Genomic DNA, 22,248 nt, shown 5'->3' on the forward strand with positions numbered 1-22,248 from the left:
ATCGGCTGACACATGGTAAATACCGATCGCAGTGACAGCCTGTCACTGCGATCGGAAGCTGCAGATTGCGGTCCCCAGCCACGTGGGGGGTAAGACCGCCCAGGACGTACTATGCCGTCCTGCGGCGTTTAGAGCCGCCCAAATAAGGACGGCATAGTACGTCCTGCGGTCTTAAGGGGTTAAATACGTTAGGAAATTTTGTCCTACAGTTTGAAAGTCATTTGTCATTTCTCCATAATTCTTACTTTAGTGAATAAGCGTCAACATGTAAGTGTGTAATGTTTACTAAATATTTGTAGTAGTTTTTTCTAAAAATAAAGAACAAGATGGATATTACACCTCTTTCACATTATCTGCTAATTTATGACTTAAAATAAATTTACACTGATCAGCCACAACAGGTGAAGTGAACAACATTATATCATTACAATTGCACCTTTATAGGGATGGGATCTTTTAAGAAACAAGTGAACAGGCAGTTTTTGAATTTCATGTGTTGGAAGCAGGAAAATGGGCAAGCGAAAAGATCTGTGACTTTGACAAGGGCCTAATAGTGATGGCTAGACAACTGGGTCAGAGCATCTCCAAAACCGCAAATTGTATGAGGTGTTCCCAATATGCAGTGGTTAGTACCTACCAAAACTGGTGCAAGAAAGAACAACCGGTGAACAGCGACTTGGTCATGGGCGCCCAAGGCTCATTGACGCACAGGAGGAGCAAAGGCTAGCCCGTCTGGTCTGAACTCACAGAAGAGCTGCTGTAGCTCAAATGGCCGGCCATGGCAAAAATGTGTCAGAATGCACAGTGCATTGCAATTGACTGGTTTGCAGTTACGCAGCTCCTACACAGCAAGAGTTCCCACGGGGACTCCTATCCACTGCCATAAGCACATTCAATGAGGACATGAGTGTCAAAACTGGATCATTGAGCAATGGAAGAAGGTTGCCTGGTCTAATGAATCACATTTTCTATTAGATCAGAGGTGTGTGTGTGTGGTTTACCTTTAGAAGAGATGGCAGTAGGATTCACTAAGGAAAGAAGACAGGAATGCGAGGTAGTGATATCCTCTGAACAATGTGCTGCTGGGAAACTTTGGGTCCTGGCATTCATATGGATGTTACTTTGACAATTACCACTTACCTTGAGATTGTTTCAGACAACATATACCCCTTCATAGCAATGGTGTTCCCTAATGGCAAGGATATCTTTCAGCAGGCTAATGCAACCTGCCACACTGCAATGATTGTTATGGAATAGTTTGAGGAACATGACAGAGTACAAGGTGTTGCCTTGGCCTTCAAATTCCCCAAATTTCAATCTGATAGAGCATCTGTGAGATGTGCTGGAACAACAAATCCGATCCATGGAGGCCCCACATCGTAACTTGCAGGACTTAAAGCGACACTATAGTCACCAGAACAACTACAGCTTATTGAATTTTTTCTGGTGAGTAAAATCATTTCCTTCAGGCTTTTTGCAGTCAACACTGTATTTTCGGAGAAAATGCAGTGTTTACATTACAGCCAAGTAATAACTCCACTAACCACTCCTCAGATGACTACTAGAGGTGCTTATTGGGTCAGTGCTGCAGTGTGCAGTACTGCCATTCAGTGTCTCCACCCTTTCCATGGAGACACAGAACTTTCCACATAGAGATGCATTGATTCAATGCATTTCTATGAGGAGATGCTGATTGGCCAGGACTGTGTTTGGGTTGTGCTGGCTCTGCCCCTGATTAGCCTCATTGACAGGCTCAGAACATCACTTCTGATTATGTCAGCCAAGTAGGCACATCAGGAACAGAGCCAGCAGCAGCAGACTAAAATAAAAGTAAGATTTTGCTGTATTTAGGGGGGGTTAGATGATGATTTTAACACTACAGGGTCAGAAATACATATTTATATTCCTGACCCTATAATGTTCCTTTAAAGGATGTGCTGCTAAAGTCTTGGTGTAAGATACCACAGGACACTTTCAGTAGCCTTGTGGAGTAAACAAATCAGTGTGGTTTTATAGCAGCACAAGGGGCGCCTGCATGTGGTTTTAATGTTGTGGCTGATCAGTGGACAGTCCTATTCATAGTTGTGTGAATAGGGTGATGCATGCAGAAACATCTGTCTGCACAAGAGCACAGCTGTGACTTAAGCTCTCTGGGAGCAGGATAGGTAAAGATTTGCACTGTGTGCACCAGCCCAGCTACTTTATGTTGCACCTACTGACCTAGTCAAAAGAGTAAAAACTTAATTAAGGCATATTACCTTTCCACCACCAATACCCATGCCACAGTTGTTCAGTTTGAGTTCCTGCAAGGTAAAGCAGGCTGGACTTTTCAGAAGTGTCTCAAAACCACGTACTCCATCGGGACCAAAAGCATTGTCACTCAAATCCAACTCCGTGAGTTGTGCTCCAGCAGTAATCAGTGCATCACCTAGAGAGGTCTAGAATCATTCATAGTTAGTCACATGTTAAACACGGATCTAAAATTTCCATTAAAAAATAAAAAATAAAGTTATTAGAATGTTTACCAATGCAGCTGGGATTTCAGATCTCAATCTCCCTGTAAACATGTCACTCCAATGACAACGCTAGAAAAAAGAAAAATAAAGCAAATAATAATAATTAATTTTTTTTGTTTTTTTAACTGAATATAAAATTAGTTAAACCCCTTAAGGACACATGACACATGTGACATGTCATGATTCCCTTTTATTCCAGAAGTTTGGTCCTTAAGGGGTTAAAAATTAGGAAATGGAGCAATCACATGTGTAACCCCATTACATAGCACTTTAAAAGAAAATTGAGCGCATGCCTCTCTGCGCTTTAACTTGCCAATTCCAATCTCTAGAGCGAATTACTTTAATCTTTAAAATGTAGCTCATGTATGCTTTTTCCCAACACATGGTGCAACAAAAAAAAAAATGTCATCTACTTTTATCTCGCCTTCATATTTTGCTCACACTAGTTCTCTAGAAGTTTTCAGAAGTTCCTACTTCTCAGTATATCTTTTGACGGAGTTAAAATTTCAGTGAAATTCCAAAACAGCCAATCTGAGTATTTTACATAGATTCAATCTTCATGAAATGCTCATTTTTGACACGAAGGTGACAGAACCGCTTTAATGGGAAACATGCATTCAGGTATCAAGTTTCCGAAATGAACATGATCCAAAGCAAAGCAGGATTTAAAGTTATTCCTAGTTATTAAATTGATATATATATATATATCAAACAATTGTTATAGGGAACAGGAAATCAAATAGGATTTGTTTAAGTCTCGTTTTAAGTATATAAAAGAAAGAAGCGAGTGCGCGTATCTGCATGCCTGCGGGTGTCAGATTCCAAGCAAATTTGTCAAGCCTTAGGTTACGCCGTAAATTATATAATCTCTTTGTAACAATCCCCAAAGAAAGCACTCGGCGTTAAATCAAAAGTGGCTGTTCATTTAACTGAATATCTATAAGTGAAGTCCTGAGAAGTCTTCTACCCTCAATTTGTAAGTCACTTAAAAATGTGACACTTTAATTTTTATACAGGCCCCAATCTGAATGCTATAAGTCATATGTGGTCACTATTCACCTTCATGTCTGGTTTCTTTTCCAGTGCCTTGGCTATTGCTTTAGCTGCCTCCACACCGAAAGTGTTGCCTTCCAGACGAAGAGCCTGTAGTCCCTCGAATTCTTCAATTTCTTGGATGACATCTTGGGCTGCAAGAGGAATAGAAATTAATATTAAATACATGATATAATAGGAATAACAGAAACATGGTGGGATGAGACACGTGACTGGGAAGTTAACTTAAATGGGTACACATTATTTAGGAAGGATAGGAAAAACAAGAAGGATGGTGGGGTATGTTTGTATGTCAACCATGAGTTAAAGTCAAATCTTAGGCATGTGGAAGTTTTATGAGTAGGTATCTGCTTGGGGCAAACAAAGAGAATTAAATTGTTGGTTCGGATGTTATAAACCACCTAATGTAAATATTAATGAGGAAGAACAGCTGTTAGGGCAAATTGGGAAAGCTGCAAATCGGGTTGGAGATTTAAATTACCCGGATATAAATTGGGATAGAGTGACTAGTACTTCAGTAAGGGGAATCAGGTTTTTGAATGTATTAAATGACACATTCATGTCACAACTGGTATAAGCACCAACTAGAAATGATCTTTCTAAAGAGACCATTTATTTTCATCACATCACATCATATAATTTACTATAAAAAAAATTATAAAATTTGAAGGAAGAAAATGTGAAATTTTTTTTTTTAAAAAAACCCAAAACACACTTTTTCGAACTTTGCCTCCCACAATCTGTAACGCATCTACAACCGCCAAAACAACATGCTAAATAGTTTCTAAATTTTGTCCTGAGTTTAGAAATACCCAATGTTAACATATTCTTTTTGGAAAGTTATAGGGCTATAGGTACAAGCAGCACTTTGCTATTTACAAACAATTAAAAAAAAAAAAAAAAAAATTAAGTTCCATTGTAACACTGATATCTGTCAGGAATCCCTGAATAACCCTTCACATGTATATATTTTTTTAAAAGAAGACAACCTAAGGTATTAAACTTGGGGTATTTTAACTCTTTTCATGCAACCATTTTATCACCAATCTATGCCAAATAAAAAAAAAAATAATAATAATTGGTAATTATTTTTGACACACATAGCAGTTTAAGAATAGATGTACTGGGAACTTTAAGGGTTATTGCCAAAGAACACACCAATATGTGTTCAGCAACATCTCCTCAGTACAGTGATACCACCCATGTATAGGTGTCGGGTTCTCAGGGGACTAAAAGACCTTATTTGGAGGGTGCGCATTCCAGACATGCACCCATGTCCTATTAAGGACATTTTTGGAGCCGGCCATTGTAATTTACCCCCATCAAAGTACATATTTTTGAAAAGTAGACAACTTGGGATATGTCTGGTCCTTTTTAGTAGCAACTTAGTCACAAACACTGGCCAAAGTTAGCATTTATATTTGTTTGTGTGTTGAAAATGCAAAAAACAATTCTGCACTATTATGAATTAATGGCTACTAAAAAAAAAGACTGAACATACCCCATTTGCAATACCTTGGGTTGTCTTCTTTGGCAAATGGTATGCCATCATGGGGGTAATTCTCATTCCTGGACTACCATACGCTCTCAAAGGCCACATAATCAATCTGGCAAATTTCAATGTGAAAAACGGCCTTATATTTGTTTCAAAACAGCAAAACTTATTACAACAATGATATCAAGTGCCGTTTGTGTGTGTAAAAAAAAAAAGCAAAAAACTTCACTTTCACTGACAATATCATCGCTGTGATAATTATTTCTGTTTTGAAACACTAATATTTATATATATCTGAAAATCAACATTTCGACCATGTTCGGTCTATTTTTGCTGTATGTTCACTTATTCTCAATAAATCACAATGTACTTTTTTGCAAGCCCTGAGTGTGCATGTGCAGCCTGGATTTCGGATATATATAGTCTGGGCCATTATAGTAATGGAATGAATTTGAGATAAAGTCATCTACCTTTAATAAGCAAAGTCGGTTGAGGCGTGCCGATACCAACGTAGGTGGTAGGCCTGTACATAAAGTGGGCTCAAAAGATATTTATTACGAAACCACATACCTATTTATGAGGACATCTTAACAAATGCCCTTCGTATTTCTTGTACCAGTTGAGGTATATGAACTGCATAAGCTGTCACTTCCAGTGACCTAAGGTTTTGCCTGGGATGGCAGTGGCTGGGGTAGTGTCAAGTGTATCTGGGCAGAGATTTGCTGCATGCGTTGTTGCTGCACATATTGCACAAGCTGGGGTCCTCAGCCCAGCAAAGTGTCTAAGGAACAGCTCTGTGTCCAGTTGGCTCCAGTCCACCCTTACATTGTACTGAGCGAGAGCTGCTGACGCCTTTGTTGCAAATGAATGTTGGTAGTCATAAAAAGACGTGCCACGGGGGCGGGGCTTGACCGCGGAACGAAGCAGGCGCCATTTTCCACAGCTCCGACGGCGCTCTGCACAATCCACCGAATATCACAAAATATCCAGCCCATCCAATCAAGCCAACATAAACATCCACACACTGACGTCCTCCGGTGTCGGCACATGCCGTTCTTTGCAAACCCCGGACAAAACCGGCGACGGAAAAAGACCGCGGCCTACCATCTCCCTGCACGCCTGGAAGACCTGTTGGGGCGCATCCCCCTCCAGAGAGAGTGGGACTGGAGCACGGAACACCCCTCACCAGCACATCAACCCTCAGCCATGGGGAGACGCTCCCAGAAACCTCAGCAAGGTACAACAAGCGATTCCCAAGACATTGGGGCTCTTTTGCAACGCCAGGCCCAGCCCAAAATGGCGGCCCCAGTATCCCAGGAGGTCCCTGTCGACCCTCATACCCAAACACCTGACCCCCCCCAAGCTCACACCCTACCACAAACTGCAGAGATAACAGCTGCAGGCTTCCCTGATCTGACAGCCCTGGCTACCAAGCAGGACATTAAAAACAACCTCACCGAATTTCGCCAGACACTAGCCACGGACATAGCAGTCATCCAGGCTGACCTACAGGTGGTTACAGACAGGGTCAGAGCCACTGAAGAGGACATCATGGATGTAAGGCAGGAAGTGTCCAATGTGAAGGACTCACTGCAAAAGGTCCAAAAGACGCAACAAGCTTTCACCGCGCACCTTGCCACGATGGAGGACCGCTCCAGACGTAACAACCTGAAGATAAGGGGGGTGCCTGAGTCTGTCACCATGGCAGAATTGCCCCACTACCTGAGACGACTAACAGCCTCACTACTGCCACCACAACAAGCCAAAAAGCTCGCATTTGATAGCATGTTTCGCCTACCAAAATCACCAAGGGCCCCAACAACTGCAGTAAGTGACATCATAGTCCGCTGCGCTTTAGCCCAAGACAAACAGGCACTCTTCTCAGCCCTACGTAACCAAACACCTTACACATTTGAAGGTGCTGAATTGTCCTTCTACCAGGACCTATCCAGGTCCACCCTGCAATGGCGCAGAACACTCCTCCAAACTACGAGCCAACTGAGAAACGCGGGAATACTATACCAATGGACCACACCACAAGCTCTTACGGTGAGCCACAATGGGACCAGTCACAAGATCACCTCAGCTGAAGAGGCACCGGCATTGCTGCGGACACTGGGACTGTCCGCCCCTGGAGAGGAGTCAAGAAACCGGAGGGGAACACCAACCTGGGACCCAGCCACAGTAATCGTCTTCACCCCACGAGACCGCACGACTACAGGAACTGGGACATGACTGGGCTCAGAACCCAACAGGCAAAGGGCAGCTATGGACTGCACCCATTCCATTATGTTTTTTCCTTGTTTTATTAGCTCTTTCTGCTTTTTGTTCAGCCTCTGGCTAGCCATGGCTACCAAACCCAAAAAACCCTCCTTGCTTAACAACTGGCAAAGGTCTGTCCTCCATATGAGACCCTACAACGAGGGGTAACAACACACAAGATAGACATAGGGCAAGATACCCACCATGACTCCCCCCCCCCCCCCCCCCCCCCCCGCAGCCCCCTTGGTTAGGGGCACTAATAGCTAAAAAAGACCCAACCTCTATTAGCCGCAACTATTATATACACTAAACCAGAACACCTGCTCAGCACCTGAGGCACTAGCTGACACTCACACTCATGTACTTCAGCTCACGGCAAACTACACAACACCTGAATGCCAGTAGCAATTCCAATTGTTCTAGCATAGAGTTGTTCAACTCAGCTCTCAGACACGCCTGCCTAGCTCCCATACAGGCAGCACACACCCACAAGCACAGGTCGCAGGGTCTGGACAGTGACGCTCTTGCAGCACCCACTAGATTGAAACACAAATCCCAGGGTGGTACCTAAACCTAATCTAACATGCTATAGCATACTATATCACAGCACGGGATACCCTCGTTAAAAGCTAAACGTTTACTATTGTTATATTTGTGAAATGTATGGTTCAAGCCAGGATTCCTGGCCTACTGTTTTAGAATAAAAAAAAAAATGGTGCAAATTTTTCAACATGCTCTGGACACGCAAACTATTTTTATTGCATTATCTGTCAATGCCACGTCTTTACCTGCATATGTTCTTTTCCTTGCACCACAAAAATAAAGAATTACAAAAAAAAAAAAAAAAAAAAGACGTGCCACCATATTTGTTGCCCAGATCCACCAGCTTGTGCATATAAAGGTCTAGCTCCTATCTTCTATGTGGGTATACTGAACAAAGCACAATCCCTGTAAATCCCGAAAGCAATCACAAAGTCAGGAAATTATAGTTTTTGCTCAGTTACTCAGAGTCTCAGGTCTCTAGCCTTCAGGACCACGAGATATCCCCGTATGAGTAAGAGCAATTCTCAATGACATCCTGGGGGGCAATCAGAAGAGCGACGAGATTAACCCCCCAGGATATCTTTTTCAAGATTCGCCAGTACCATGTGGGCCGGGTTAATGACCTGTGACCCCAAGCTGGTGGGTGTAATAATACCAGGTTGAGACTGAAAGGAGCCCACAAGTTCAGTCGTGAGGGGATCTGGAGTCACAGCGGGAAAGCTACAAGCTTTCAGTCTCTCCAGCCCATCATTAATCTGTCCCATGGAGGACACTAGCGAAGCAATCATTGTATGAAGGTTGGCGTTGTTTGTGCCACTTGTGCTTTCCCCAGCATCTATATACTCGGTATTGGTTTGCATCAGCCTGAACAGCTCTGCTTTCCTGGCCGTAGCTGGGAAAGGGATGCTGCGCCTACGTAGTTCGGCTGTGATGCGGGGAATAGTCCATGATCTTATGGATGATGGGCTACCGGTGTCGCCCTTGCGTGTGGGGGTAGCGGTCCTGGCTAGAGTACTGGGGATTGAGATATCATCTCCTTTGTCTGGAACATACTTAAATATAGGAATCATATGCATAGGGCTGAGGACGTATACCGGCATGCTAGCTAGTGCCAATAGGTGAAAAAATTCGCTAGGTAGGTGACAAGTGAGTCCCTACTAGTTGCCAAGTGGCTTGAGAGGCTCTACCTATGGATTGGCACGAGAAGTGTCCTGCGGGCTGTTGGCCTCTCGGGGAAAGGTATTAATCGACTGGAGTGAGGTTGTGACAAGTGAGGCCCTTTCTATGCAACAAGCAAGGCGGCTAGTTATGATTTGGCACGTGGGGCGTATTACCTCTTGCGTGGAGGGTGGGTGTTGGCCTCGCGGGACCACTATCTCTACAGCGGAGAATGCCTGGGCAAACTACCTAGATGGCCATTAACCAACCGTTTATAGTTGGTTCCCTATACCTTAAACCAGAGTAATGGAGCGGGAGCAATGTACCTGTTGGTCAAGTGTATGCTTAGATCTGCCCTGCGGTAGTTTCCTGCTAGGGAGGGAGGCCTAAGCCAAAAAGGTGAACAATGGAATAGAAAGAAGTTAAATATGGGGTTAAATATGTATGTTTGTATGACATACCCCGTCCTGCTGAAAGCCCCCACCATCCGTAGTCTTATGAAATTACGGCCTACCCACCTATGACTTTTAGGTGACGTGTCAGGTTGTCTGAGCTTGGAACAGCAAAATCTATGATTTTTACAAGCCAAAATTGTCTAAGCTTGGAGCCTTGAATCTGTAACACACGCTAAATGGTGTTATTGTATGGTGTAGTAACAGTCTGCTCAGTAAAGTTTCCAAAACTAGCGTACCCTTAAGTTCCAGATAACTGAGGTTGCAGTAATACACATGGTTTAAGAACGCGTAACTGTTACAAATGCACGTACCAATTGGAACCAAACACTCGTGACCTCTGATCAGGTCTATAAAAACACCACTGACAAATAGTGAGTTAAATAGACAACCTAATGTAACCAGGGAAAATGCTAGCCCCTCATACTGAAAGACAGCACTAGCCTCCTTCAGGGAACCTTTAAGATTTCAAGAAACCAAAATAATTATATAGCATACTAAGGATACAGTAATTGCTTATTTGAAGATGTACGTAACAATGCCACCTGGTGGCAATATACTGCTCTGTAACCTGGTGACCAGTTGTGTACACTTATACACCCGATAACTGAGGTTGCCGTAATACACATGATTTAAGAAATGCGCAACTGTTACCTAATGCACGTACCAGCTAGTAGGAACAAAACACTTGTGGGCTCTGATTAGTTCTATGAATCACGAAAAGCAGACCTGGAGATCAAACCGACAAACACGGAGTTAAAAAGACAACCTAATGCAACCAGGGAAAATGCTAGCCCTCATACTAAAAAGAAGGCATTACCATCCTTCAGGGAAACTTTAAGAGTTAATACATGACACTATGTATATAACATGCAAAGAATACAGTAATAGCAATTTGAAAACATATGAAACAAGGCCATCTAGTGGAGATATGCTGTTCTGTAACCTGGGTAACCAGGTGTCGCCATCTTATCCCGCCAAAATGAGAGGGTATGTTAATACAGGACATATACCTGGCATCAGAGGGAAATACTCCCCAAAATTATTCAACGCTGCTTTCAACGTATTCCGAAAATTAGTAACAACTTAATGTATACATTTACATGACATGGTATCAAGCATAGAACTAGCCTCTATAAGTGGTTTGTTTGGTAGTACTTGAGTGGCCATGACCTGGCTGAGAGTGAAGAGACTGGCACTACTCTTGATGTGCTCGACTCTCTGCCCGCCTGACGGAAAGAGGCAGGCAGAGAGTGAACAGTAAAACACGTCTGCTGTGATCAGACCGGATAGAAGCCGTTGTTTAGGGAGCATAACACGGCTTTGAAGGAAAACGACGGCCGTAAAACCAGCCCTTAACGACGAGTGACGGACGAGGTCCGTCACTCAGGGGATTGCCTTAATGACGAGTGACGGACCTCGTCCGTCACCCGTTAAAATTAACCCCAGATCGCCGCAATCGCGGCGATCGTGGGGTTAATGGTGCTCCGGTCTGCCTCTGCATTAGAGGCAGACCGGGAGCACCGGATCGGGCTGTCAGAGTACATGTGCCCGCTCTGACAGCATGCCAGAGCGGGCACATGTGCTCTCTATACTCACCTCCGCCTCCCTGCACTTCCTGGTTCTGTGTGAAGTGCAGGGAGCCGGATCTTCAGTGATCCTGCCCCCTGGTGACAAAACAATAAAGTTAAATTAAAATCCCACCCCCTTTTACCCCCCCCTTACCCATTTTAATATAAAATTAACCCCTTCCCTGCCAATTGATCACTGACTACAGTGATCAATTGGCAGGGATTACATTTTACTATGATCTGATTTTTTTTTTTTAACCCCTGAGGGTTAATTATTATTTTTTTAACCCTCAGGGGTTAAATTTATTTTATTAATTAATTTAAATTTTTTAAAGTTATAAATTTAGCTAGCTGGGGAGGGTGGAAGTTAGTGGGGAATTGGGGGATTTAGGATTAGGCTAACTAGGGGTTAACGTTAAAAAAAAAAAGTTCAAAAATAAGCTTTAAAAAGTTAAAAAATTAAGTTAAAAAAAGTTTTAATAACGTTTAAGTAAAAAATGTAAAAAAATAAACCCTTTACCCAGTCCAAATAAAAATTAACCCCTTCCCTGCCAGTCGATCACTGCCTACAGTGATCAAAATACAGATCACAGTATTATACTGTGATCTAATTTTTTTTTAACCCCTGACGATTAACTTTTATTTATTTTTTAACCCTCAGGGGCTAAATTTATTTAATTACCTAATTTAAATATTGTATAATTAAATATTTTGCTAGCTGGGGTGGGTGGGAGTTATGGGAAAATGGGGAATTTACTGTTAGTGCTGCTTACTGCTAGTTAGGGGTTAACGGAAAAAAAAAGCTTAGAAAAATGTTAAATCTGTAAAAAAAAGTTTTACGAAAGTTTAGGAAACTAAAAAAATGAATAAGCAAAACAAAAGTTTAAAAAATAGTTTTAAAAAGTAAAAAAAGTTTTAAAAAGTAAAAAAATACATTTAATAACGCTCATTACCACTACACCTGGTACAAGCTAGCGGAAAAATGATCCCACGCTAAGGTTCAAAATATGCCTTTTGAAATACCCTGGGGTGTCTACTTTAAGAAATGGTAGGCCTTTGTGAGGTAGTTTGAATTTAAAACCTGCGAAGATGCTTGGAAATTGCACTTAGGCCCGGCGTCAAAATTCAAAGTTCGGTAAAAACTGATATGGCTTGGTCTCCTATATGGCACTGTAGCTTCACGAAATAGTGCCATAGACATACAATGGGGGTGTCCTTTTACTCAGAAGACTTAGCTGAGCATAATTTGGGGGGTTTGAACTTAGTGGCACACATGAAATATACAAAATGCCCAGCAAAAATGCAATCCGTATGTAAAAAATGCACAAAATTATTTTTTACCACATACTTTGGCATGTAATGGTAAAAAAATGGGGGCATGTTAAGGCACAATATGCACCTTATGACATACCCTGGGGTGTCTACTTTTACAAATGGTAGGCCTTTGTGGGTTTTTTTTGAACAGTCAAACTGTTATAATACCCCAAATGGAAGCATAGGCTCATTAAATCCGTCTCTCAAAATTCTACTGTGAATACTGAAAAGGACAGGTCTCCTATATGGCACTGTAGCTTCACGAAATAGTGCCAAAGACATACAATGGGGGTACCGTTGTACTCAGCAGAAGTAACTGAACACATAATAAAACTTTGTACAGGAATAGCACACACCAACTTTACAAAATACACATGAGAAGTTCTTTGTTATAAGTTTGTGTGCGAAAACCCCCAAAAAACACAATTTTACTCCAATATTTAGCAGAGGTTGGCGGTAAAATGGCTACGTAGAAAGTGTCAAAACAACCTTAGGTAAATAGCCTGTGGCGTCTACTTTATATAAATATATACTTTTGTGTGGCAATTTTGTTTTCTTTTATGGCTATAAAGCTTACAAGACAAACATACCAAATTCTAAAATCGCTCCATATTAAAAGTTTATTTTACTCCTTGTGCTTTGTGACCTGTAACTACCAAAAAAAACTGAAAATCCCAGACACATTATATATTCTGTAAATCAGAACAACTAAATGAATTTATTTTTAATTACTTTCCTTAACCTGCACTAATTAGGCACACATTATTATTGCAAAAACTGTAAAAAAAAAAAATTTCTCATTTTTTTTGCATTTTTCTGTATTTTTTTTTATAATAAATAAGCATGTATATATATATATATGTTACATCAAATGAAAGCCCTTTCTGTCCTTTAAAAAACGGTATATAATATGCGTCGGTGCAATAAATTAGTCAAATGCAAAGTGCAGTTGAACGCAAACAGCAAAAAATGCCGTTGTCACAAAGTGAAAGACAAGCTTCCGAAGCTCTGTCCTTAAGGGGTTAACATCTATTTCGAACCATGCCGGACGCGGCATGCGATCGGGGAGAAGCCAGTATGCGACAATACTACAGACCTCGGTGACCCGTAGTGAGTCCGTGGGAGGTCTCTCTTATGCCCGGGGTTACATGTGTCGGTGCCAGGGACCTCGGTGGCTCGGCTGGTTCCCTGGTAAGATAAAGACGGTGTACTATTGTACCAGTCTGTATACTCACTCACTGTTTGAGCGGCAAACGACCGTTCCGTGGCGGGTGGTATTGGCTGGATCGAGTTGCCCGGAGGACTGAAGGCCACGATCAGGCTCCCATGCAGGAAACACGAAAGTGATTGTACGAACCCGAACAGCAGTACGTCTGGACCAATCAGGTAATGTAGGGAAGGAGGGGGTCCCTTTTAAAGGCACATAGCCCCTCCCACAACTTCAGGCCAAGCCTTCCAATACACACATTATATATATATATATATATATATACATACACACACACACACATACACATATATACACACACACATGTATCCAATAATGGGTCACAAGTACAACAGTACCCTCCACGTCCAGGTTTCATGCTGTTTTGGAAAGTTGCAGGGTCAACTATAAAGCTGGTCTATTTCCGTTTTTGCACACTGAAATTTGCCAGATTGGTTATGTTGCCTTTGAGACCGTATGGTAGCCCAGGAAACCAAAAAACTGCACTTTTACTGAGGAGATCATAGTTGTGATGCGTTTTACGATTCAGAAACACAAATATTTGTATTGAGGAAAGTCTCCTGAGTATAACAGTACCCACCATGTACAGGATTTAGAAAGTTACAGGGTTAAATATAGAGCACCCTATAATGTATGCATGTTCAGGTGAGTGCAGCCCTCTTGGTTTCATTTATATATTTGGGAGTCCAGGCCAACTCCTTGGTTTTGCACCCCTCCCTGTCACAGGTGCCTCATTCCAGGATCCTATTTAGCCTTGACTTGCAGAGAGTCCCAGGAGGAAGTAGTTCCCAAGTAAGTGAATTGATTTTATAAGGGCAGGCATTAGGCTGCTAGAGTAGGACCTGACAAGAATGGGGTACAGTGACGTTGTGGCAGGCTTATGAAATATATGATCTTATACTACAGGGCTGTTGAATGCTTCAATCTGATTGGTTGACGAATGTTCTAAGGTGTGCATTATTTTCAGGGAGACGCACGGCTAAAGTAGTTCCAGACAGGTCTTGACCGCATTACAGTTGAGTAAGAAATTAGTCCTACATACAAGAGCGTTTTAACCCCTTAAGGACCAAACTTCTGGAATAAAAGGGAATCATGACATGTCACACATGTCATGTGTCCTTAAGGGGTTAAAGGGACACTATATTCACCTGAACAACTTTAGCTTAATGAAGCAGTTTTGGTGTGTAGAACATGCCCCTGCAGCCTCACTGCTCAATCCTCTGCCATTTAGGAGTTAAATCCCTTTGTTTATGAACCCTAGTCACACCTCCCTGCACGTGACTTGCACAGCCTTCCTGTTGCGGTCGCCGGCCCGCCGAGTCACACGGCCGTGCCCGACCGGCACAACCTCGCCGACAACACGAGCTTACCTGCTCGTCGGCGAGCCGGCAACCGCTCCCCCAGGTCTTCCAGGAATCACGCCCAAATCCAAGATGGCGCCGACTGCGTGGTCACATCTATCACTAGCCCCGCCCCCGGAAATTATACTAACGTGTGTGACAAATGTTTTGAAATACATAATCTTAACAATGTTTCATGGTGTGGTAACTGTAGTATAAGCGGAATAATTGACTCCAGGCCGTTGAATTATTAGGAAAAAAAATAATGCACACCTCGGGTGAGCATTTTTTTCTAATAATTCAACAGCCTGTCGTTATTTTTTGCCTAGGTGAGGTGTTTTTAAATAAAACTATAACAATCTGTGAGATTTGAAATCATTGTTTAGTGAATAAGCGAGTGCACTGGATTCTGTATTTTGTATATATTGTCCCCAGCAGCATCCTATAATGTATGCATGTTCAGGTGAGTGCAGCCGTCTTGGTTTCATATATACACACACACAGTGTTCGGCATGCACCAGTGTGACAGCATTAAGGCGTTCACTGAATTAAGCGGTGTATGTTGCAATTATTTCACAGACAGAGGCACCTAGGCGGGCTTACCTATTTTTTTGCTGGAGACCCCATGCTGGGTGTGTGTGTGTGTGTGTGTGTATATAAGCCAGTGTTTTGTTCAATAAAGTATTCACTATTTTCACCCTTCATCAAGTCTTGGCTGATGTTTGGGTGAGGGCTATAATCTCCCAACTACTTTGCAGAATCAGGGAGAGGTCCTTAGCAGAGGTACTTGTCGAGGGTACCACAGCTCCACTACACATCAACTTACAACATAATGGGTTGGTATGGAATTAGGTAAATGTTTCTTAAAGTAAAACTGTCAAGTGAATTGTTCAAAATGACAGGTGGGAGAAAGACCTTGTTTTAAATAGTTTTTCTCTCCCAATCTATTTTGCTAAAAAAAAATCTGCAAGCACAATGTATATGTAGAATGGCATGCTATTTTAATTAAACAACAAAAAAAAAGTCAAAGTTGTGTGTAGCATGACAGGTACAATTTAAATGCTTTCCAAAATAATTGAACTACCAATACGTCAGTTTGAGCCTTTCATTTTACAAGGATGACCCTAACACCATTGCAACTCTTTACAAATAAATTTAATGAAATTGTGAATTTCAAAAGGCAAACAAATTCCCTTGGCATGTCAGAGGGCAGAAACATACAACAAGCTATGGAAGAGGGAAAAATATAATAATACAGTGCATAACTTGGTGTGACAAATTAACAATGTTGTTGTCCGATTGTCAGATCTAGAACAGATAAAACACTCTCACAAAAAAGCATAACAGAATATGCTTACCATCCTCGGCAGTGTTAAGTTTCAAGGTTTTGCCTTTAAAGCTCAGCTCTCCCCCACCAACCTGGGTTTTTGCCAGAGAATCGGCTAACTTTGAGATGTCGTCAGATGCCATGATCTCCGATTACTGTGATAAAGCAAAAGTCAGAATAAAAAACCACAACAACATAACCTGTTCAACAGGTGTTAACACCCTTACATTTACAGGTAAATGCTATATAGTCATCTTCTAAAAATAAGCTACCAGTAGTCCTACCTATGAAAAAGAGTGATAATTATAAGTATTCAGATGTGATCAATGTTTACAAATGTTGCTTAGATTTAATTCAACAATATCACGCCTCACAATTTAACCAAAACAATGACATGATGATGTGCCAGGACATCCAAGATATGTTATTAAGGGGTTATAGGGACACAGTATATAGGCTTTTTTAAAATCAAACAAAGCTTTATTTTCAACGACAAAAATGCAATTCGTAAAGGGACACTATAGACACCATAACCACTACAGCTTAATGTGGTTCTGGTGTTTACTGCCTGTCCCTGCAGACTTTTCAATGAAAAGGCAGGGTTTAGGTTGCTGCCTAGTAACGCTCAGTCACTCAGACGGCCACTAAAGTACTTTCTATATCAGTGCTGCACAGTATGCAGGACATACATTCAGCATCTCCATGCTCTGACTGGAGGCGCTGAACGTTCGCCATACAGATGCATTGATTCAATGCATCTCTATGAGGAGATACTGATTGGCACAGCGTTTTGCAGCGCGTGTTGCTTAGAGATGTCGATGTCAGTGCCAGCGAGCACAGATGTACATAATGATAATAAAATAATAGCAAAGGAAATATTTTAAAACCCTTGACTTTTAAGGAACAACCTAATCTTGAATGATCCTTTTTCAAAACTGAATGTCTAACTCATTTGCAGGACTGCCATTTCCAAATAAGCAGGATTTTGATCCTTAAAGGAGCACTATAGTGCCAGGAAAACAAACTCGTTTTCCTGGCACTATAGGGTCATTAGGTCCCCCCCACCCTCATAGCTGAAGGGGTTAAAACCCCCTCAGCCACTTACCTTTCTTCAGCGCCGGGCTCCCTCTGTGCTGGGGAACTCTCCACCCCCTGCCGAAGTCAGATCCGAATGCAAGAGCCGTGTGTGCATTCAAACTAGCCATAGGAAAGCATTACTCAATGCTTTCCTATGGACGGCCAGTGTCTTCTCACTGTGATTTGCAGTGAGACAGCCACTAGAGGCTGGATTAACCCTCAGTGAAACATAGCGGTTTCTCTGAAACTGCTATGTTTTCAGCTGCAGGGTTAAAACTAGAGGGACCTGGCACCCAGACCACTTCATTGAGTTGAAGTGGTCTGGGTGCCTATAGTGGTCCTTGAAGGAGTTATAAACATAGTCCTGAAAGGAACACTCCAGGCACCATAATATAACTTAATCGAAATTAAGTTATCATAGTGTCAGGAGGTACCTGGCGCTTTCTTAGCTGAATGGGATTAAACCGTTCTTGAACAGCTTAACTTCAAGGGTTCCTCTCCAGCATCGGATCTCCCTTTCCCAAGCGGCATACGGCTTCTCCAATTGGCTAGAGAGGTTAGTTGACACTCTAAGCCAATCAGTATCTCCCAATTCATAAAAAAAATACATCAGACGTCAACGTGCACTGCATTCTGGCAACGGACATAATTAGCTTCTCCCTACAGGCAGTGCATGCAAGAAAAAGCGTCCATCACCCCTCCACTCCTGCTTTAATTTAATTGGACACTGGAGACATTTTATTGAAGTAGTTATAGTACCTGCAGTACTGCCGAACCTGCTACCCCTCTCAAAACCTAATACTAAACTAGTTAGAAGGCTTGGAAGTGTAGCTTCAAGTCAAACCTCCAAGGTCTCTCGATATGAGAGACCTTCTCTCCCTCTTCTCGACTCATACCGTAACATGCTGTGTCATCACTTGCGCAGTGTCTTAACACTTGACCATAGATTATCATTGTATTCAATGATTCTTTATGGAGGAATCATAGGAAGCGCATTGAGGCGAGTGCCACGCAGGTGCCTACATTCCCCAATCCTCCTTTATAAGGAGCACTGGATTGGCATGCATCCAGAATTACGAAACTCGAGAAGGGGTCGCAGCATGGGAGAAAAGGCAAGTAATTTCATTATTTTTTTTCGTTTTCTGTTTTGTATAGATACCTGTAAGGATCCTTTTATTTTATTTATTTTTTTAAAGACTCCTCTACTCTTTCCCCTGACCGGCTCGGAGGTAAAACGATCAAACAGTCCCATCAAATGCTTCTATAAGAGAAGCATTTGATTGGACCAAGGAGATGAAGTAAGTAACACGGTGTGATGCCAGGATACGGTAGATCCTTGACTAGTGCTGGTAAAGTTTTAGACTATTTTTTAAGCATTTTCCATCTCATAAAAGGGGGGTGACTTATCATAGAGTGCCCAAAACAGCATAATATACATAACGTCCCAGAGAAATGCACTCAGGGAGCTTGTAGTCTTGTGCAATATATCCTTTACTTGTGCAAAGGTACAGTCAAGCTAGACAGCCACCAAGAGGAGGAGTTAACCTGCAGGGTAATTATTGCAGTTTCTAAGAAACTGCAATAATTACTATTGCAGGGTCACATGGGACATTGCACCCAGATTACTTCAATGAGCCTACAGTGTCCCTTTAAGACAGATTTAGTTCAACATTTGTGGATCTATCTTTTGGAAAAATCAGACAACTAATTAAAGGAAAACTCCAAGGGCCATAACCACTACAGTGAGGTGTCCTCACACCCCCTCATTATAAGTAGTCAAAGGATTATTGAACAGTTTGACTTCTTACCTCGCACAGCACCTAAATAATAATAAAGTATAGTAACAAATATGGGGTCCTCCATCGCTGCTCCCTGCCTTGTGCCAACCCTGTCCTCTAGTTTATTTACTGAACTGTAGTGAATTGAAATCTGGATTGAAAATTAAATCTTCAGCTTCAGCTCAGTCACAGCGTGGCTATTTTAGGCTGCATTATATTATTCGGATCGGATCTCAGTTCTCTACTTTTAACTGAATTTTAATGAATAAATCCCCCAATAAATATAAAGTTAAGAAGTTAAGCATAGCACCAAACCTGAAAACAGAGTTTATCTGGATGGATACTCTTTCCAAATTTACTATTTTTGCCCAGATAGTGGGCAATTCACTAAAGTGAGAATTCACCGTGAATTCTAGGAGAATGTCACACTTTAGAATAAGGGAACTGAACTGAAAGAATAGAGGACTTATTTTACCATTTCGGCATTAAATTTTAAATTCACTTTGAATTCTCACTTTAGTGAATAACTCGGCATGTCTGAATTTATTATATTTTCCTACAGTTCATGCTTTGGTGAATAATAATCCAGCCTGTAATAATATATGATCAGTATAATAATCCAGCCTGTAATAATATATGATCAGTATAATAATCCAGCCTGTAATATATGATGAGTATAATAACCCAGTCTGTAATAATATATGAGTATAATAATCCTGCCTGTAATAATATGTGATCAGTATAATAATCCCGTCTGTAATAATATATGATGAATATAATAATCCAGCCTGTAATATTATATGATGTGTATAATAACCCAGTCTGTAATAATATAAGATCAGTATAATAACCCAGCCTGTAATAATATATGATGAATATAATATTCCAGTCTGTAATATATGATGTGTATTAACCCAGTCTGTAATAATATATGATCAGTATAATAATCCAGTCTGTAATAATATGATCACTATAATAATCCAGTCTGTAATAATATGATCACTATAATAATCCAGTCTGTAATAATATGATCACTATAATAATCCAGTCTGTAATAATATGATCACTATAATAATCCAGTCTGTAATAATATGATCACTATAATAATCCAGTCTATTATAATATGATCAGTATAATAACCCAGTCTGTAATAATATATGATCAGTATAATAACCCAGCCTGTAATATTATATGATCAGTATAATAACCCAGCCTGTAATATTATATGATCAGTATAATAACCCAGCCTGTAATATTATATGATCAGTATAATAACCCAGCCTGTAATATTATATGATCAGTATAATAACCCAGCCTGTAATATTATATGATGTGTATAATAACCCAGTCTGTAATAATATATGATCAGAATAATAACCCAGTCTGTAATAATATATGATCAGTATAATAACCCAGTCTGTAATATTATATGATCAGTATAATAACCCAGCCTGTAATATTATATGATCAGTATAATAACCCAGCCTGTAATATTATATGATCAGTATAATAACCCAGCCTGTAATATTATATGATCAGTATAATAACCCAGCCTGTAATATTATATGATGTGTATAATAACCCAGTCTGTAATATTATATGATGTGTATAATAACCCAGTCTGTAATATTATATGATGTGTATAATAACCCAGTCTGTAATAATATATGATGTGTATAATAACCCAGTCTGTAATAATATATGATCAGTATAATAACCCAGTCTGTAATAATATATGATCAGTATAATAACCCAGCCATATTATATGATCAGTATAATAACCCAGCCTGTAATATTATATGATCAGTATAATAACCCAGCCTGTAATATTATATGATCAGTATAATAACCCAGCCTGTAATATTATATGATCAGTATAATAACCCAGCCTGTAATATTATATGATCAGTATAATAACCCAGCCTGTAATATTATATGATCAGTATAATAACCCAGCCTGTAATATTATATGATCAGTATAATAACCCAGCCTGTAATATTATATGATGTGTATAATAACCCAGTCTGTAATATTATATGATCAGTATAATAACCCAGTCTGTAATAATATATGATCAGAATAATAACCCAGTCTGTAATAATATATGATCAGAATAATAACCCAGTCTGTAATAATATATGATCAGAATAATAACCCAGTCTGTAATAATATATGATCAGAATAATAACCCAGTCTGTAATATTATATGATGTGTATAATAACCCTGTATTACAGACAGTCAGTCTGAGAGCAATGCAGCCCAGCAGAGCCCATTTAAAGTGACAGCCTGAGAGGACATCCCGCCAAAGGCACCAGCGATGGGGCTATTCACTAAAAATCCAAATCGATATTTTTAGTCTAAACCGATCTGGGACAGTAACTGATTTGAGGATTAGGTTTATTTACTCGGTTATTAAGGTCTGAAAGCTGTTTGTTCTTTTCTCCCATTACATTATTATGATTATATTCTTAGTAAATAAGGACAACACATTGTAGACACAGCAGGATAGAGCTGACCCGGGATACCGTTTTAAAGCCGTACCTACCGTTAAACCGCTGTTTGAATACCGGCCGTTGAACTGGAGCCTGTCAATGCACACGCTGTTGTGGGCGAAACGTCTTTTTTTTTTTTTCCCCACGAACCGGCAGATTTCCTCACAATGACCGCGCCCCGCAATGCCTCACGGTTGTTTTAGTTCGAAGTGATGGGTAGACTGCCAAGAAGCGCTGCGGTGTGTTGAAGACGCGGACTACAGCTCCCGTGAGGCCTTGCGCGCCGGAGACAGGTCCGCGCTCTGTGGGTAGTTGCGAACTTTGAATTTTCTAGCGCTCCGCCATCTTGGTGACTGCCATGCGAGGCGGCGTTCTAGGAAGTTAATGACGTCATAGCATTACGCAAGGCTGTGGTCATGGACAGTGTTACAGCAAAGCCCATGCATGGGTGGTGGTGTTCACCGAACTCCCAAAAATAATTATTTGAAATCAGAATTTAGGCTAAAATAGCCAAGCTGTGATTATTGCTGAGTTTTTCTAGGTCAGCTACTTTACCCCAAACCTTCCCATTGAATGTCAAAGTATTCTATTTAGAATTGCAGTGATTATATTCCCCAGCATAGTGGAAGGCTGGTCCATA

General features: G+C 40.9%; 1 protein-coding gene across 1 annotated transcript in view; it reads right to left on the reverse strand.

The window, feature by feature from the left end:
- Positions 1-21,936, reverse strand: part of RANGAP1 (Ran GTPase activating protein 1) — a 33,935-nt gene extending 11,999 nt beyond the window's left edge. Inside the window, exons 1-5 of the mRNA XM_063426407.1 lie at positions 21,662-21,936; positions 16,291-16,414; positions 3,576-3,703; positions 2,526-2,585; positions 2,259-2,438 (exon numbers count right to left, since the gene is read on the reverse strand). Of these exons, the coding sequence (XP_063282477.1) occupies positions 2,259-2,438; positions 2,526-2,585; positions 3,576-3,703; positions 16,291-16,402 (480 nt within the window). The 5' untranslated portion in view covers positions 16,403-16,414; positions 21,662-21,936. The remainder of the gene's footprint in view (positions 1-2,258; positions 2,439-2,525; positions 2,586-3,575; positions 3,704-16,290; positions 16,415-21,661) is intronic.
- Positions 21,937-22,248: the final 312 nt, after the last annotated feature.

The sequence above is a fragment of the Pelobates fuscus genome, chromosome 7, assembly GCF_036172605.1.
Source record: "Pelobates fuscus isolate aPelFus1 chromosome 7, aPelFus1.pri, whole genome shotgun sequence".
Lineage (NCBI taxonomy): Eukaryota > Metazoa > Chordata > Amphibia > Anura > Pelobatidae > Pelobates > Pelobates fuscus.